This window comes from Protopterus annectens, chromosome 10.part0 (assembly GCF_019279795.1).
Source record: "Protopterus annectens isolate FY-2018-M chromosome 10.part0, PAN1.0, whole genome shotgun sequence".
Classification (NCBI taxonomy): Eukaryota; Metazoa; Chordata; order Ceratodontiformes; family Protopteridae; genus Protopterus; species Protopterus annectens.
The window spans coordinates 1,585,856,343-1,585,871,219 of NC_056744.1; the positions used below are offsets into that span (position 1 = coordinate 1,585,856,343).

Below are 14,877 nucleotides of genomic sequence, written 5' to 3' on the forward strand. Positions count from 1 at the left end.
TTCTGTAGGCATGACTGAGTAAACAGTATATGAAACCATCTTCAAAGTATAAGTACTGCTACACTTATATCAGTCTTCTTGCTCACTTTTTAATCATTTATAGTAAATATAGGCACAAGAGATTATTTCCCATTTTGAATGCATGTCAAAATTGTTTGGTAATTCAGTGTTTTCACGTGCTTGTTCCACTTTCTATATATTTTTAATATTTTTATTATGATGATTTTTCTCATCTTCTGACTGTACTTTACCCTGATGTCTATTTTATGTGTTGCACATTCACAGGTGTGATATTTAGCTTCTTCATAACAACAGATTTGTGATTTATTATAACGCAGAAAACAAATCTGTTTGCAGGATTTTCTTACATTTTGGTTTCATGTACTGCATCAACACATAGCCTGCATTGTTAGCTGTTACACATCTCTGTCATCAGGCACCATGCTTCAAGCAATCACAAATGCTTTTAGGAGCAATTCATTAATTTAATTCATGAAATAACTTCCTTTGGCACACTTCCCTACAAATCCCACTTAAAATCTAAGTGCTTCATTCAAATTCAAACCAAACTTGCAGTTCACAGCACATTATTTCAGTTCACCTGTTTTATCCTTAGTTTTTTTTTTCTAGCTAAACAAGGTCCCAGAATAATTGGTATGTCGATGCATCTTTAACACGGAATAATGCCCGACATGCTTCTTTGAAACATTGCTCAGTTCTTTCTATATGTACAGACCAAACTTCTATGGTTTGTTTATTTTATTAATGCTTGCTTAATGAGACACCTTGTCGAAAAACTTCTGACTGCTTTATTTTCTTGCATGTTATATACTTTGAATAAACTCTTATGGTGACCCTGTGCACAGTCCAAAGCCATGTAATTACTATTTGGTAACTCAGCACAGAGTGAGTATAAATTTAACACCTCATACATGGACATCCACCTTAGATAACTGTGCACGGACTTGCTTTTACTGAGACTGTGCATTTGCATACACATTTCAGTACACCACACTTACCTGTGTTATCATCTGAATATTAATGAGTAACTTCATCTCTAAATTCAGATGTAGGCTCTTTCTCTCAAATGTTGTTCAGGGCTGAGGAGGGCTGTGCTAGTCATTTGCTTGCATGTGAGCAGTATTGCTGTTAACACAGAGAGTGACATTTTAGCAGTGGGATGCAACTGTATGGAAGGGCTCCTTGGACGCTAGTTTATTTTCTCATGATACCTCAGATTATCAGCATTGTTTTTCTTCATTAACAGTACCTTTACTGTTCCTGCTAAGCTAGCATAGATATGTATTACTGATCTGTATGACAATCATACATAATCACATGATTATGTGCTACCAATGAGAGCACAACATTTTCTAGCTTATTTCATTACTATCCTTAAATACCATAGTGCAACAGGATATTCTTGACTGATAGACTCTGAATACTTTGACCATTTTGCTACTTATCTTACTTACCATATAATATGTGATGAAACATTGTAATAAAACATTATTTGGTGTACTATTTACACCTCTGTTAATTATTTATGGCTTCAGAGCACATTTTAAAGGAATTGTGTACAAGTAAATGGTGTGAGACTAGAACTGTTATTGTCACTAAACACTTTCAAAAAGTTCAGCTTTGCTCAATCACACCAAAGCTGTGTTTTAACCTGAAATCATGGAATTTCATACTTTATAACTGTGATCTTTTTTTTTTTTGCCTAGGTGCCTAAAGTCGTAGCTTATGTGGTGTGAACATCTGAGGTGCTTCTGACTCAGTGTGAAAGCAGGATGGTTCTTATTATTCCTTTTCTCTGCACCTTATTCTTCGTGTCTTTGGTCACAGATGTCACAAATGCAACTACTACTGCTGGATGCACTACTGGAAAATATGAGGAGTGTCAAAAAGCAGAGTTTGTTCCGGGTCATAATCTTGGAGGGGAAGGGTTTGACATTACCACCCTTAGCAGAAAAGGAGCTTATGTTGTCCGGATGGGAGCTGCGCTGACTCAAAACAAAACCTGTACCTTATGCAAGAATAGGCTGATGAATTACCAATTGCAGAAGTTGCCGCAGACTGTTGTGGATTGGCAGGTTTTCCCTAAATGTATATCCAAAATATCCAGTAAAGTTTTCGAGTCAAGCTTTACCTTTGCTGAATCAAACAATGCCCAGATTGACAATGACTGGCGTGTAGGACTCGGGGCCATGCCCAAACCTGGGGTTGAAATAGGTGTGGTTTTGAGTGGATCGCATTCTAAGTTGAATGAGTTTGCAATGAATCATGCTAGTCGGGACAAGTACAGTTACATAACCCAAGAAGTGGGATGCAAAGTGTACAGGTATAACCATCTGCCAGTTTATATAAGAAGTTATAAAACAGCTCAAATAAAACTAACAGTGTAGTTGCCCTCAGATGGTCACATGACCACATATTAAGTTTCTGAGCATGTTCAATCAGTTTTTAGTATTCTATCACTCTTCAACAATAGTTAGAGCCATTCAGTACCCTACACACTCCAGGATATGCGTAAAGGATTGCAGTCTAGTCTGCCATTGCTGTTAAAAACTAACATGACTTAATACAACATAACGATTGTTAAACATTCACATACACATATGCACAGTCATTGTCTTGAATTACATTTTTATTCCTGCCCTTATGTAAGTGTTAAGGAAAGACTGGGATCTAACCATATTCCTAAAGTTTACTAAATACTTAAAATGTGTTACCTCTTCTATACCGCTGCACTTTTCTTTCAGTATAAAGCTGTATTATACTTTTAGCTTGTGCCATATTCCAAAGGTTTACCGACGTGCGATTAAGTTGTAACTGCCCAGACACAACTAATTAAAGTTACATTTTATCATACATCAAAGGCTAGATGGTGGTTAGACATTTAGCCACTTTGATTTCACAGTTAGCGAAAGACCACCACTGTATACTTTAATGTAGAGTATCTCCTTTACGCCCTCTTGTGACATCACAGGGGAACTTATCTCTGTGAGATACATCTTTTACTTGCATTTCATCGCCTGTTTGTGATAAAGACTCAGCCATAGGTTCTTGTGTTTCAGCAAAGCACTCATTTTACCAGGCTTTTAAAAGAACATAGAGACAGCTCTTACAGCTGAACAGTTTAGCAAAATCTCTCAGAAGTGTCTTAGCCTGTAGAATAATATAAGGTGAAAATGTAGAACAGTCTGCTGCTTGGCATATAGCCACTGACAAGCTGGTTTGTCTCACTACAAGTAGCAATGTTGTTTCTCTAACACAAGTTAAATGCATCTCCTAATATTCTTCCTGTAACTCACAGACTCTTCTGGTCTTAGTGAATATCATCTTCAGAGCACTCATAGGTGTATGAATATGCTAGGAGCTTAAACCAAAAACTGCACTCCATGGAAGCACTTCTGTCACTAGAAGATGTAGATGTCTGTGCAGTCAGAGAAACCTGGTTTAAGGCCTCAGCGAGTACCCTGGCCCTGCAAGGCTACAATGCCTTCCATACATTTAGACCACAAAAGGAATGTGTGAAAACCAAAGGAGGCAGTGTTTCAATCTATGTTAGAGATAAATTCACCTCATGTCTAGTTAGACTGGACAACTCCATGGAGTTACTCCAGGTCCAGGTTACAGTGGGTAAGACCCCATTCAAGTCCTAGCCAGTTATAGATCCCCCTGCATGGGTCACGACACCCATGAAGCCTACTTAAGCAAACTGGAGACAATCCAAATTTTACCGAACACAGTGGTTATAGGGGATTTCAATTATCCCACCATCAACTGGGAGAACTACTTTAGCCCAAAGTTGCAAGCACAAAAGTTCCTTCACTTTGTGAATTCAAATGCCCTGGAGCAAATTGTCCATACCCTGACAAGAGGAACAAACATTCTAGATCTGGTCCTCACCAACATGTCAAACAGGTGCACTGCTGCAACTGTTGGACCCTCATTAGTTAAAACTGACCACAAATCAGTCACCTTCAAACTGACAGTAACACCAGAACTCACAAAGGGTGAAATCAGACTAAAAATCTTCACCAAGGCAAATTCCACCCTCCTAGGTGAAGGTATAAATGCATTCCAAGCCCCCAACCCAACCTGAAAGTGGTAACTACACCAAAGCTTACACTAAAGCTCTGTGCAGTCACTTCCATAAGTGTATAAACTCGGCTGTACCAGATAGAATCAAAGCCAGAGCCCAAGTAAAATCAAGCTGCCATAGTGGACTTCCATCATCAACAAACTCTACAATAAATGCAAAAAGGTGCTGTCCAAGAAAACAAGGACCCAACAATGGAAAAGCACCATCCTCAGCCTTAACAGGCAAATAGGACAACTTGTCAAATCGTCCAAGAGCTCCTTTGACACAAACCTAGCAAGTACTGCCAGGGATGACTATAAAGCCTTTTACATCTATGTATGTAACCTAAAGGGTAGGACCCAAGTATGTGCAGAACTGCTGGCCAACAGTATCATACGCACTGATCACACAGAGATAGTGAACCTGCTAGCAGATAGGCTTGGCAAAAATTTCACTCCCTTATCCCCTCCAAACTTGCAACAAACCCTCCCCAACCCCCCCCCCATCTTACATATATGAAGAACAGGTCCTCAAAGCCCTGTTCAAGGCAAAGAACACGGCCTCTATGGGACCAGATGACATCCAAGGCTGTCTTCTAAACAAGCTAAAACATGAACTAGCATCACCACTAAGTACCCTTTTCAATCATAGCTTAACTACAGGCTTTCATCCTGTGGAATGGAGAACAGCTACAGTAATTCCCCTCCATAAAGGTGTCCTAGCAATGACATGGGGAATTACAGTCCCATAAGCCTGACCAGTCTCATCTGTAATGCCATGGACCGTATCATTATGGACCTCATAAATACAGACATAGGTGACCTCCAAACCCTGGACCCTACCCAATTTGGCTTCGGAAAGGGCAGACCCTGCCTGTTAATCTGGTGGATTTCTTTGAAAGTGTGACCAAGGCCATTGATGAGGGCAAATCTGTGCACACAGCATACCTCGACTTGGCAAAGGCTTTTGACGCAATCCCACATTCAGGCATTACCAATAAATTTAGTAAACTGAATGTAAACCCCTTTGTTGTAAGATGCATTGCCAACTGGCTCACAAAGTAGGCACACACTATCAAAGTGGATAACTCCACAGCAATCAGCAGACCTCTTACCAGCAGGGTGCCTCAGGGGTCAGTTCTGGGCCCCCTAATGTTTGGTATGTAATTCTCAGAAATTCAGGTCAAAATTAAGGGGTTGTGGCTGACCAAGTTTGCAGATGACTGCAAACTAGGTGCAATCAACGAATCCCCAAATAATGTCAGTGTACTCCAGCATGGTATCACACAGGCCAACGACTGATGTATTAGTCATGGTTTCAAACTGAATTCAAAGAAATGCATCATCATTCCTTTCGGCACAAACAATGTTCCTTCACACTATAAAATCAATAGCAGTACCCTAAGTACCCATGAAGTGGTAAGGGACCTGGGATCACAGGTCGACCGTGATCTTAACTTCGACCACCAGGTGTCTACTGTTGTAAGGAAAGCTTTCCATGTAGCTCACTTGATTAGTAAAGGCATCACCTTAGGAGCAAAAGAAGTTATAACCCCCCCCATACTTGGCACTTATCTGGCCCATAATTTTGTATAACACCCCATTTGGTATGTTCTGTATTTAGTATATACAACAATTAGAGAGACCTCATAGATTTCTGACAAAGAAGATCAAGGGCCTCCATCCAGTATGTCCCCTAGATGGGCTGTCTAAAATCCCTGTCATGATACTCTGCATCGTATCGACTTCTTAGGGCAGACTTATGCCTGGCCTACAGAGCAACCCAAGACCCAAACCTAATGAACTTACTGCATTCCATAAATCAAATGGGTCTAGGGATACCCACTCCAGGGACTAAAATATGGCCTGTGACTTAAACAGGACATGCTGGAGACAGATTTATCTCCCAATGACTGCCACGTCTTTGGAAGAGGCTACCAATTCATGTGAAACAGAGCACCTCTATAACACTTGAAAGAGTGGATGGGGCACCATAAATTCTTACCTGGGATAGCGCCCACAACCCTCCTGGATATGGGCCGTCATCAGTAAATGCAGTCTTGGTTACTGACTAGTACCTCTATGGTATTACATTGGATTGAAACGGTTAAGCTTAAAATGACCTCAGGGTCGATAGCCTAGTAATCTCCTTTGATCCTATGATCCTAAGTATTACTGCTCAATGCTGGGAGTCTAAACAAAAAAACCCCACTCCCTACAAGCTGTCCTCTCCCTAGACAATGCTGACATTTGTGTGGTTACTGACACATGGTTTAAAGCTGTGGAGAGCACACCGGCTGTGAATGGCTATAATGCCTTCCACACATTTAGACCAGGTGCTACACAGATAGGAACTAAAGGTGAAGGTGTGTTGATTTACATAAAAAATAAACATACCTCAAGGCTGGTCAGACAAGGCAATTCACTTGAGCTTCTCCATGTTCAAATCACCAAAAGCAAAATCCCATACCATTTCCTTGAAAGCTGTAGGTCCTCCTCTATGACACAGGGAACCCATACCATGCATTTAAACATATTGGAAATGCTCACCATCCAGCCCAATACCATATTCATGGGAGATTTTAATTACCCCACTATTAATTGGGAATCATATACAACACTAACTGTACAGGCACAGATATTCCTAGATTTTGTAAATGCAAACTCCCTGGACCAGATTGTCAAAACACTGACCAGGGGTGCAAACATAGTGATTTGGTCCTCACTAATATGGGAGAATGTTGCACAACTCTTAGTGTAATGTCTTTTCTGTTAAGGTGAAACCACAAAATGGTCTGCTTTAAAGTAAAAATAAAACCTGGAATGACAGCTAACTCTGGAATATTCAGGAACTAGTCTAAGGCTAACTTCCTACTATTAAGTGATAACCTGGCAAAATTTCAAGTCACCATAAACCCTGAGACCACTGCTGCCTTTGCACAACTGTTCACAGAAATCCTATGCAACCATGTTAATAGCTACATAGTGGCAGCTGTGCCCATCAGGAAGAAGTACAGAAATAACTCAAAAACAAGCTACACTGTTTAATCACAACATCAATAGGCTGTATAACAGAAGGAAGAAAATTACAGCAAAAATTAGGAGGTGTAGCACTCAGCAGGATAAAAATACTCTTATCAAACTAACAAACAACTCAGAGGAAAAATAAAGTCTACCAAAGCCAAATTTGAAGTACGTTTGGCCTCCCAGGCCAAGGACAACCACAAGGCATTCTTTAGCTGTGTATACAACCTCAAAGGCAATACACAATTGTGTGCCAAGCTCACTGTTAATGGCGGCACCTACACTGATCTAGAAAATATAGCAAACCTAATGGCTGACAAATTCAGCTCCAATTTTACCCCTGTCTCCCCCTCAACTTCCCCTCAGGAAATACCATCAAATATAACTCGCTCTTCTGTCACTAGGGAACAAACAGTCTCTTAATGCTCTCCCTAATGCCAAGAATACTACATGAATGGGCCCAGATCATGTCCCAGGATGCCTTCTAAATAGCATGAAACATGACCCGTGGAATTGCTATTTACCTGTAGCCTCCAAACAAGCTTCGTGCTTCATAAATGGAGAACAGCAACAGTCATCCTAACACAAATGTTTTCTAGAAAGGTCTGACATAGACAAATAACTGGTGTCAGAACCATGGACTAAAACTAAATGCCAAGAAATGCATAATAGTATACATCAAGAAGTCATCTACCCCTGGTAGCTATCATATTGAAAACAGTTACCTATCAAAACATCTACTCTTCATAACATCTAAACTCAAAACATCAAGACCATAATATCTAAACTTCAAAACATCTAAAACTCATAACTTCGAATCTCAAAACATTGAAAACTACAAAGCAACTATAAATAACATCCCACACACTGTTTGCTATGTTTATGCAGAGGGGCAAGCCTCCCTGCGCCCCCCACACCCCCTGGTAAATTAAATATACCAACTCCAAGGTTGCACTACAGTGGGTTTTTTCCCCCACTGTAGTGCAACCTTGGAGTTGGTATATTTAATTTACGGAGGGTGTGCCCATAAACATAGTAAAAACTTTGTGGGATGTTATTTATAGTTGCTTTGTAGTTTTTCAATGTTTTCAGATTCGATGTTATGAGTTTTAGATGTTCTGAAGTTTAGATGTTATGGTGTTGATGTCTTGAGTTTAGATGTTATGAAGAGTAGATGTTTTGATAGGTAACCATTGAAAACACCCCCCCTAAGTGCTGACAGTAGTCAGGGACAAATTTTCTCAAGAAAGGGCTGACCCAGATAAATAACTGGTGTCTGACCATGGACTAAACCTAAATGCCAAGGCATGCATAATAGTGTACTTTTCCACCCCTGGTAGCTATCATATTGACAACACACTCAAAGAGTTGACTGAGTATTCAGGGACTTAGGGACACGCATAGACAGTAATCTAGCATTTGGTCATCATGTGTCTACAGCAGTGAGGAACTCATTTTAGGTTGTGCAACTTATAAACAAAGGTATGGCATCTAGGTCCAAGGAGGTCATTGTTTCATTGAATTTGGCATACATCAGACCTATCAGTGAGTACAATGCCCCCTTTGGTATGTACTTAACCAGGCACATCCTACATTTGGAATGTCCACAAAGGTTGCTCACTAAAAGAATACAGGGTGAAAGTAACATTTCCTATGCAGACTACCTCAAGGCCTTATTCCTGTATTCTGTCTACAGACTGTTGAGGGGAGATCTATGCCTGGCATACAAGCCATTATCACACCCCATCCTGATGAACCTCCTGCATATCTGCAAAGCAAACATCACCAGAATTGCCCATTCTAAAGGCTTACATTTTTATTTATTTATTTATTTTACATTTGTTGACTGGGATAGTCCGACTGGATAAATGTCCATTTTCAGCGGAGGCCTGGGGAGAAAAGCTCCTCATAACAAAATAGAACAGAGACAGTGCATACATAACTGAGTTTTAGACTCAGGAAACATATCAAAATATAAACATAGGATACAAGCAGATATCATAATTCGCAATGTGCAGACGTACATATGATATGAGGCATGGGTAATTAGCTAAACAGCAGATTGTATAGCACAACATGATTTAGTGAAGTTGTTAATCAGGTTTAGAACAAGGGCACAGCAAATGTGATATGAGGTATTTTTTGAGGTCTCATTTAAATAGGGGTAGTGAGGTTTCCTTGATAATGGTAGTAGAGAGTAGATTCCAAATTTTACCAATTGAGTTGGCAAATAGAGCATCACCTGCAGAGTTTGTGGATTTTTGGGTCAGTATCATTAGTTTATTAGATGAGTGTAGTGGCCTGGGAGCATTATGTGGGCTGAGAATATTTTTAAGGGCAGTGGTGTTTTCCGGTTGGTGGAGTACTTTATGCGCGACTATAAGCTGGTTAAACTGCAGAAGGGTAGGAAATTCTCTAAATTTTGCCCATGATATAAAAAAGACCTGCTGGACAGACAGGTATGTATCCCAGAGACTTCTTCTCTGGATCAGGCTCATCATCCATGTGAAGCCGAGTTCTTCCCTAACCCAATTCAAGTGTAACTTTGACAGTTGAATGGGGAACAGGAAATTCATCCCAGGTTTGGCACTTGTGTCTGTAAAGGACACAGGCAGCTTGTAAATGGTTCATCTTCCAGGCTCCTGCTTGTAAAAGTTTCACCTTCAAATTCCTTGCTTACACTTATCAAGGATACCAGAACTAGTCAGAGATATAGGATGCATGACTAGGCTTAAAAAGGCCCTTGTGGTCATTAGCGTAGTACACACCTATGAACCTATGAACCACCTTCAACTACCACTGAAACACCTACCAAATCGATGGATAAATGCCATTGTTGTCTTCAGCTGGCCACATCATCAAACTGTTTCTCTTCATTCAGAATATTTTACCTCACAACCAGTCTTCACCCATACATGAATAGTTTTACTAGCATCTCTGATCTATATAAATTGTATTTTTCTGTCACTGCTCATCCCCTACCTCTTTAATTCTAATATAAACCTTATGATAGCTATAGAAAATTGTCTCCGAACCTTCTTTGCACCCCACCTCTTAACTACAGTATCAACAAGTTCTGTTCTACTGAGTTTCTTTCCTCACTTCCATTTCTTTGAATTTCTAATCACAAGATTTATTATTTATTTGACAAACCCACTAGTATACCTCAAATGCTCAATGTTCAAAATCTACCAAATACATAAATACCTTATACTGTAATAGTGTCCTTTACTTCATATGAATGTAATCTAATTAGCAAATGTATGTGTAATGTCTGGTCATGTATATTACTGAATGTTTGTTTAAAAATGTTTGTAATATGTTGGAGATTTTCTCCCTGGGCCTCTGCTGGAAAGGGTTTTTTGACTAAACACTGTCAGACAAACTTGATAAACAACATCAAAATAGGGAACCTCTAGAAATTTCCTAACTAACATACCCCCCTCTAATAAATGCCCATGATACATAGGGAGACAATTTGGTTGGGTTGCATGGCTAGGCTTATAAAGGCCCTGGTGGTTGCTAGCCTAGTATATACCTATGAACCTATAAAATAAAATAAAATAAAATAAAAATAAAATAAAATTAATTCTTTAGCAGTCATTCTTCTGTACCTCTTTAACAGTTCATTCAGGCTCATCTGACCTTCTCTGATAACTACACAGAACCTGGAATCACATAGCTACAGACAGACTCTGGAAAAGCCAGTCTTGGGTATACAATGGAGGATGGATCTATGTCAGTTGATCAACAAATGACATCACTGAAACCCATATGGTCAAGACCACATGATCCACAATGCAGTTTGTCAATCAATGGGAAGAAACCAAACACCAGCAAACAAGACAAAACTTTGTTTATGCAGGGGGACAAGATCTACCCCCATAAACCCAAACCTCCTTGCTAATTATAAACCCCAACTGAGAGACTGCACTACAGTGGGGAAAAGGTACATTTCTCAATCCCCTCTGTACTGTGATTTCAGTTAAAATGCACGATAATCATGTGGTCTCGACCATGTAGGTTTCAACAATATTGTTCATCACATAGACCACAGAGGACTGCTATACGGCCACACTCCAGGGGAAGGAACTGAAGCTGATACATTTCATCCTGTCAGTTCCAACAATCCTGGTCGTCTGCAGTGAAAAATGAGATCTATTTGCAGTAAAGAGGCTTGCTAAGGAAGGAAAACTGCGAAGTTCTGCCCCTCAATTAAATGAGCATTTGTCCAAGGAGACCACTGCAGATTTCAGAAATAATTATCTTCAGTTTTTCCAGACTCTCTAGAGAGAGACTGAACACAGAACTTAGGACTGCTTTCCCAAGGCTCAGTAAGGACCAAAGACCCTTAAAATGGAACTCTGCCAACACAGAGTACCAATTATAAAAAGATATTTTCAACTTGCAAATGGTGTTAGACCTTCCTGATTTTGAGCTCCACTAAAGCAATGTAAGTAACTTATTCTGCCCTAGTAACTCTGTACTGCATGTTTGTTTAATGTCTACTTATTAAGTTATATTAATTTATTTTAAGTGGTATAGTAAGTACTATTTTTTATGCAAAATCAACTGGGTGCGTACTAGTTATTTTAATGCTTAGCTTAATTAGAACATAGCACAATTAGTTTGGAAAGGGGAAAAATAAATATTGAGCCAACTTGTTTTCACATATAGACCAAATGCGAGGAATATGTTAAGTATTGCATTCCTACCTATCAATTCTGACAGCACTTATGTTCTCTAACTGCCTTTTAGCTGCCACCTTTTTATAAGGTGGTTTTAGGAGTGGTCTGCATTTTGAGGAAACATTTTCCTTTTCCATTCAGGATCTTCATCATGGAACTCTGTATTACAATACATATAAGTTAAGGGGAAGTTAAAGGGAATGGGAGCTCTCCCTCATATGGGGGTGCAAGGGTGCTTTTCCCTTGCAAAAAAACTTATTTAAAACTTTGTAGGTATGTTGTAGGGGTAGTGTTTTCTTGATCATTTCTGATTAGTGACAGTTTTATGCATGATTGTGCATAGCTTTTTATAAAGAAGCATTCCAATGAAAACATACTTTGTAGTGTTGATTTTTAAGGCATTTTGATAACACCAGACAAAAATGCTGAAGAAATTCCTTTGGAGGTCTTTCTGTAACAAACTACCACAAAATCTGGAGTAAGAAATTAACTTAATGTAAGCTAACCAGTTTATCTAAATAAAAAATACAAAACGTAGCTTTTTTTCTTAGTAGTTGACTGAAAATACATGTGTTTCTTCAAAAAGCAAAGGGCAGAATTAAACTAATAAAAAATCATTAGTTTTTCTAAGGGAATTTACTGGTTAATAATCTGCACAAATAACCCCAATATGTCAGATTCAGAGGAAGCCTTAAAAGGAGCATCATAATTTTCTCACATTCCAGACTAAGAACAAATAGAGGTATTCAGCCTGTATGTGAAATTACCTTTAAAAATATCATCAATGATAATTCCTCTGAAGACTGAAGTAGCATACTTATTGAAAACAGTTTACTTTTTGTCCCTTCTCTTAATATCTGAGAGGTGTTAGTGGCTACAAACCCTCAGCAGGCAGCAACCCAGAAAAGTACATAAACCAGGAAATATAAAACAATAAACAGTTCCAAAACTCTTGCAGAAGAATGTGAAATCCACTCTGATGGTGCCAAGTAAACACGAACTTTAATATAACTTAGTAAAACTGTAAATACAAAAATGATAACCACAAAGCGCTTTACGTCCCACCTATGGTGAGACTTCTTCAGGTGGAATCATTAATCAATTTTAAAACATTTAAATATGCTCCACACTCTGGGAATAGGTTCAATAGCCAATGAAAAGTATCTACCCCTAACTCATTAGCCAATAGTTGGAAACCTGTTTTATGGGTTGTCTCTATTTTAAACCCAAATACATTCATACTTTTGTGGAAAAATAATAATAAAAAACAGTAAAAAAAAATCCTATCTTCACAGTAAAAACTATTACACTACATGTGTTAAAAGTCTTAAAAAGACTTGTAGTCCCTAAAGGTTCCATGTTATTAAATTTAATTCTATATATATTAGTATAATGCAGCATGTTATAGGATATATAAATATTCTCAAGAGCTTACATGTTTATATCCAATAACACAGTAAAGTGACTATTAATCCAACATTATACAACATTAAAAATTATATAATAACATTATTATAACCATGTAAGCTCCTGAGAATATTTATATATTCTGTAACATGCTGCATTATACTAATATATAATAGCTTTTACTGAGAAGATAGGAATGCTTTTTAGTTTTTTACTATTTTTTATTATTATTTTTACAGTTTTATTAAGTTATATTAAAGTTCAGGTTTACTTGGCACCATCAGAGTGGATTTCACATTCTTCTGCAGGAGTTTTTGAACAGAAAAGTACATACTCAGAACATATGCTGAGATTTCAATCTATCACAAATTAGATTCTCCAGAATAGAGTCAGCGCTCAGTAACTTTAGTCACATGATTAAACTTAAAAATATACAGTCTAAAATGCATATACAAAGCCCCTAGTGCAGCAGAATTGCACATTCTTCATGCTGAGGCATTACATAGGATCAAAGAATACACAAAACATTGAGTAGCAATTCTACAGAGCCTAGCCTAGCCTCAAAACCAACCAGAAACATGCATCAGTCAGGCAGACCAGCAATATACTTGTGATTGGTGAATCAATAAACTTAACCGAATCACTCAGGTGAGTAAAACTTTACTCCAGGAGGAAAAGTGAGCACTGTAAAAACACAGCAATCACCCATTCACTCCAATAAGAAAAATCAGGTGCAGTTATATTCAGTGGAAATGTATATTCACCTGTGTTTCTGTGGATTGTATTAAGCAATGGCAGAAGCTCAATATTGAACTAAGCTGTAATTATATGAAAATTATCATTGACTTCTTCACCCCCATAGAGACAGGGCTATGTGTTGACATTGAGCGTTCTCTCCATAATATTAAGAGTAAATATGATAAAGAAGTGTTTTTTATTAAACTTGAGCTTTATGCTGATATCTCTGCATATGAAAGCAGGCTTCACCAGCATAAATACAGGAAGTTGACCAGAGATTTTACTGACTTTACTAAAGATCATGTTTTTATGTGGCTGCGAGACAACAGCATTATTTATCTTTCTGGGACTGCAGATGTGATCCCTGATAATGTGAGTACTGCAAACTTCTCATTGTCTGATAAGCCTTTAGCTTCTATTTCTAAACTTACCCCATCAGTAAGATATTGGATAAAGGAATTTCTTCTACAGCTATATCATTTGGCCCTAATCTTGATCTAGGAGCATGTAGTGAAGTATTTGATGTTCCTTCTGTGTAGAAACCATCCATTTTTTGATGGATTCTTTTTTAGGTTTCCCATTACCAATGGGAATACCATCAGTAGCCAGAAGAGGGTGCTCTTTGAGGGAAGACAGAAATGGAAGGCATCAATGGAAGATCACACACTGAGCAACAAAAGCAAGCTACCTGTGAGTCGGAGAGTACCAACTTAGTTTTTAACCTTTCTCATCTGACTCTCACTAGAAAACTTAAGGAGTTGCTCAATAAATGACTTTCTTTTGTTCCATCTATAGGCTCAGACATGGTTGATGTCATTACCAGTATCAGGCTTTTCACTAGAAATGTGATACTTCATTGTATGTTTCCATGTGGGCAAGTTGTATCCATGGACTCTTTAAGTACTAGATTTGTTAAATGCAGTACCTTTAA

The 14,877-nt window shown here is 38.5% G+C and overlaps 1 protein-coding gene across 1 annotated transcript in view; it reads left to right on the forward strand.

The window, feature by feature from the left end:
• The first annotated feature begins 1,729 nt into the window (after positions 1 to 1,729).
• Positions 1,730 to 14,877, forward strand: part of LOC122812861 (perforin-1-like) — a 129,158-nt gene continuing 116,010 nt past the window's right edge. The window contains exon 1 of the mRNA XM_044084903.1: positions 1,730 to 2,344. Within this exon, the coding sequence (XP_043940838.1) occupies positions 1,794 to 2,344 (551 nt within the window). The 5' untranslated portion in view covers positions 1,730 to 1,793. The remainder of the gene's footprint in view (positions 2,345 to 14,877) is intronic.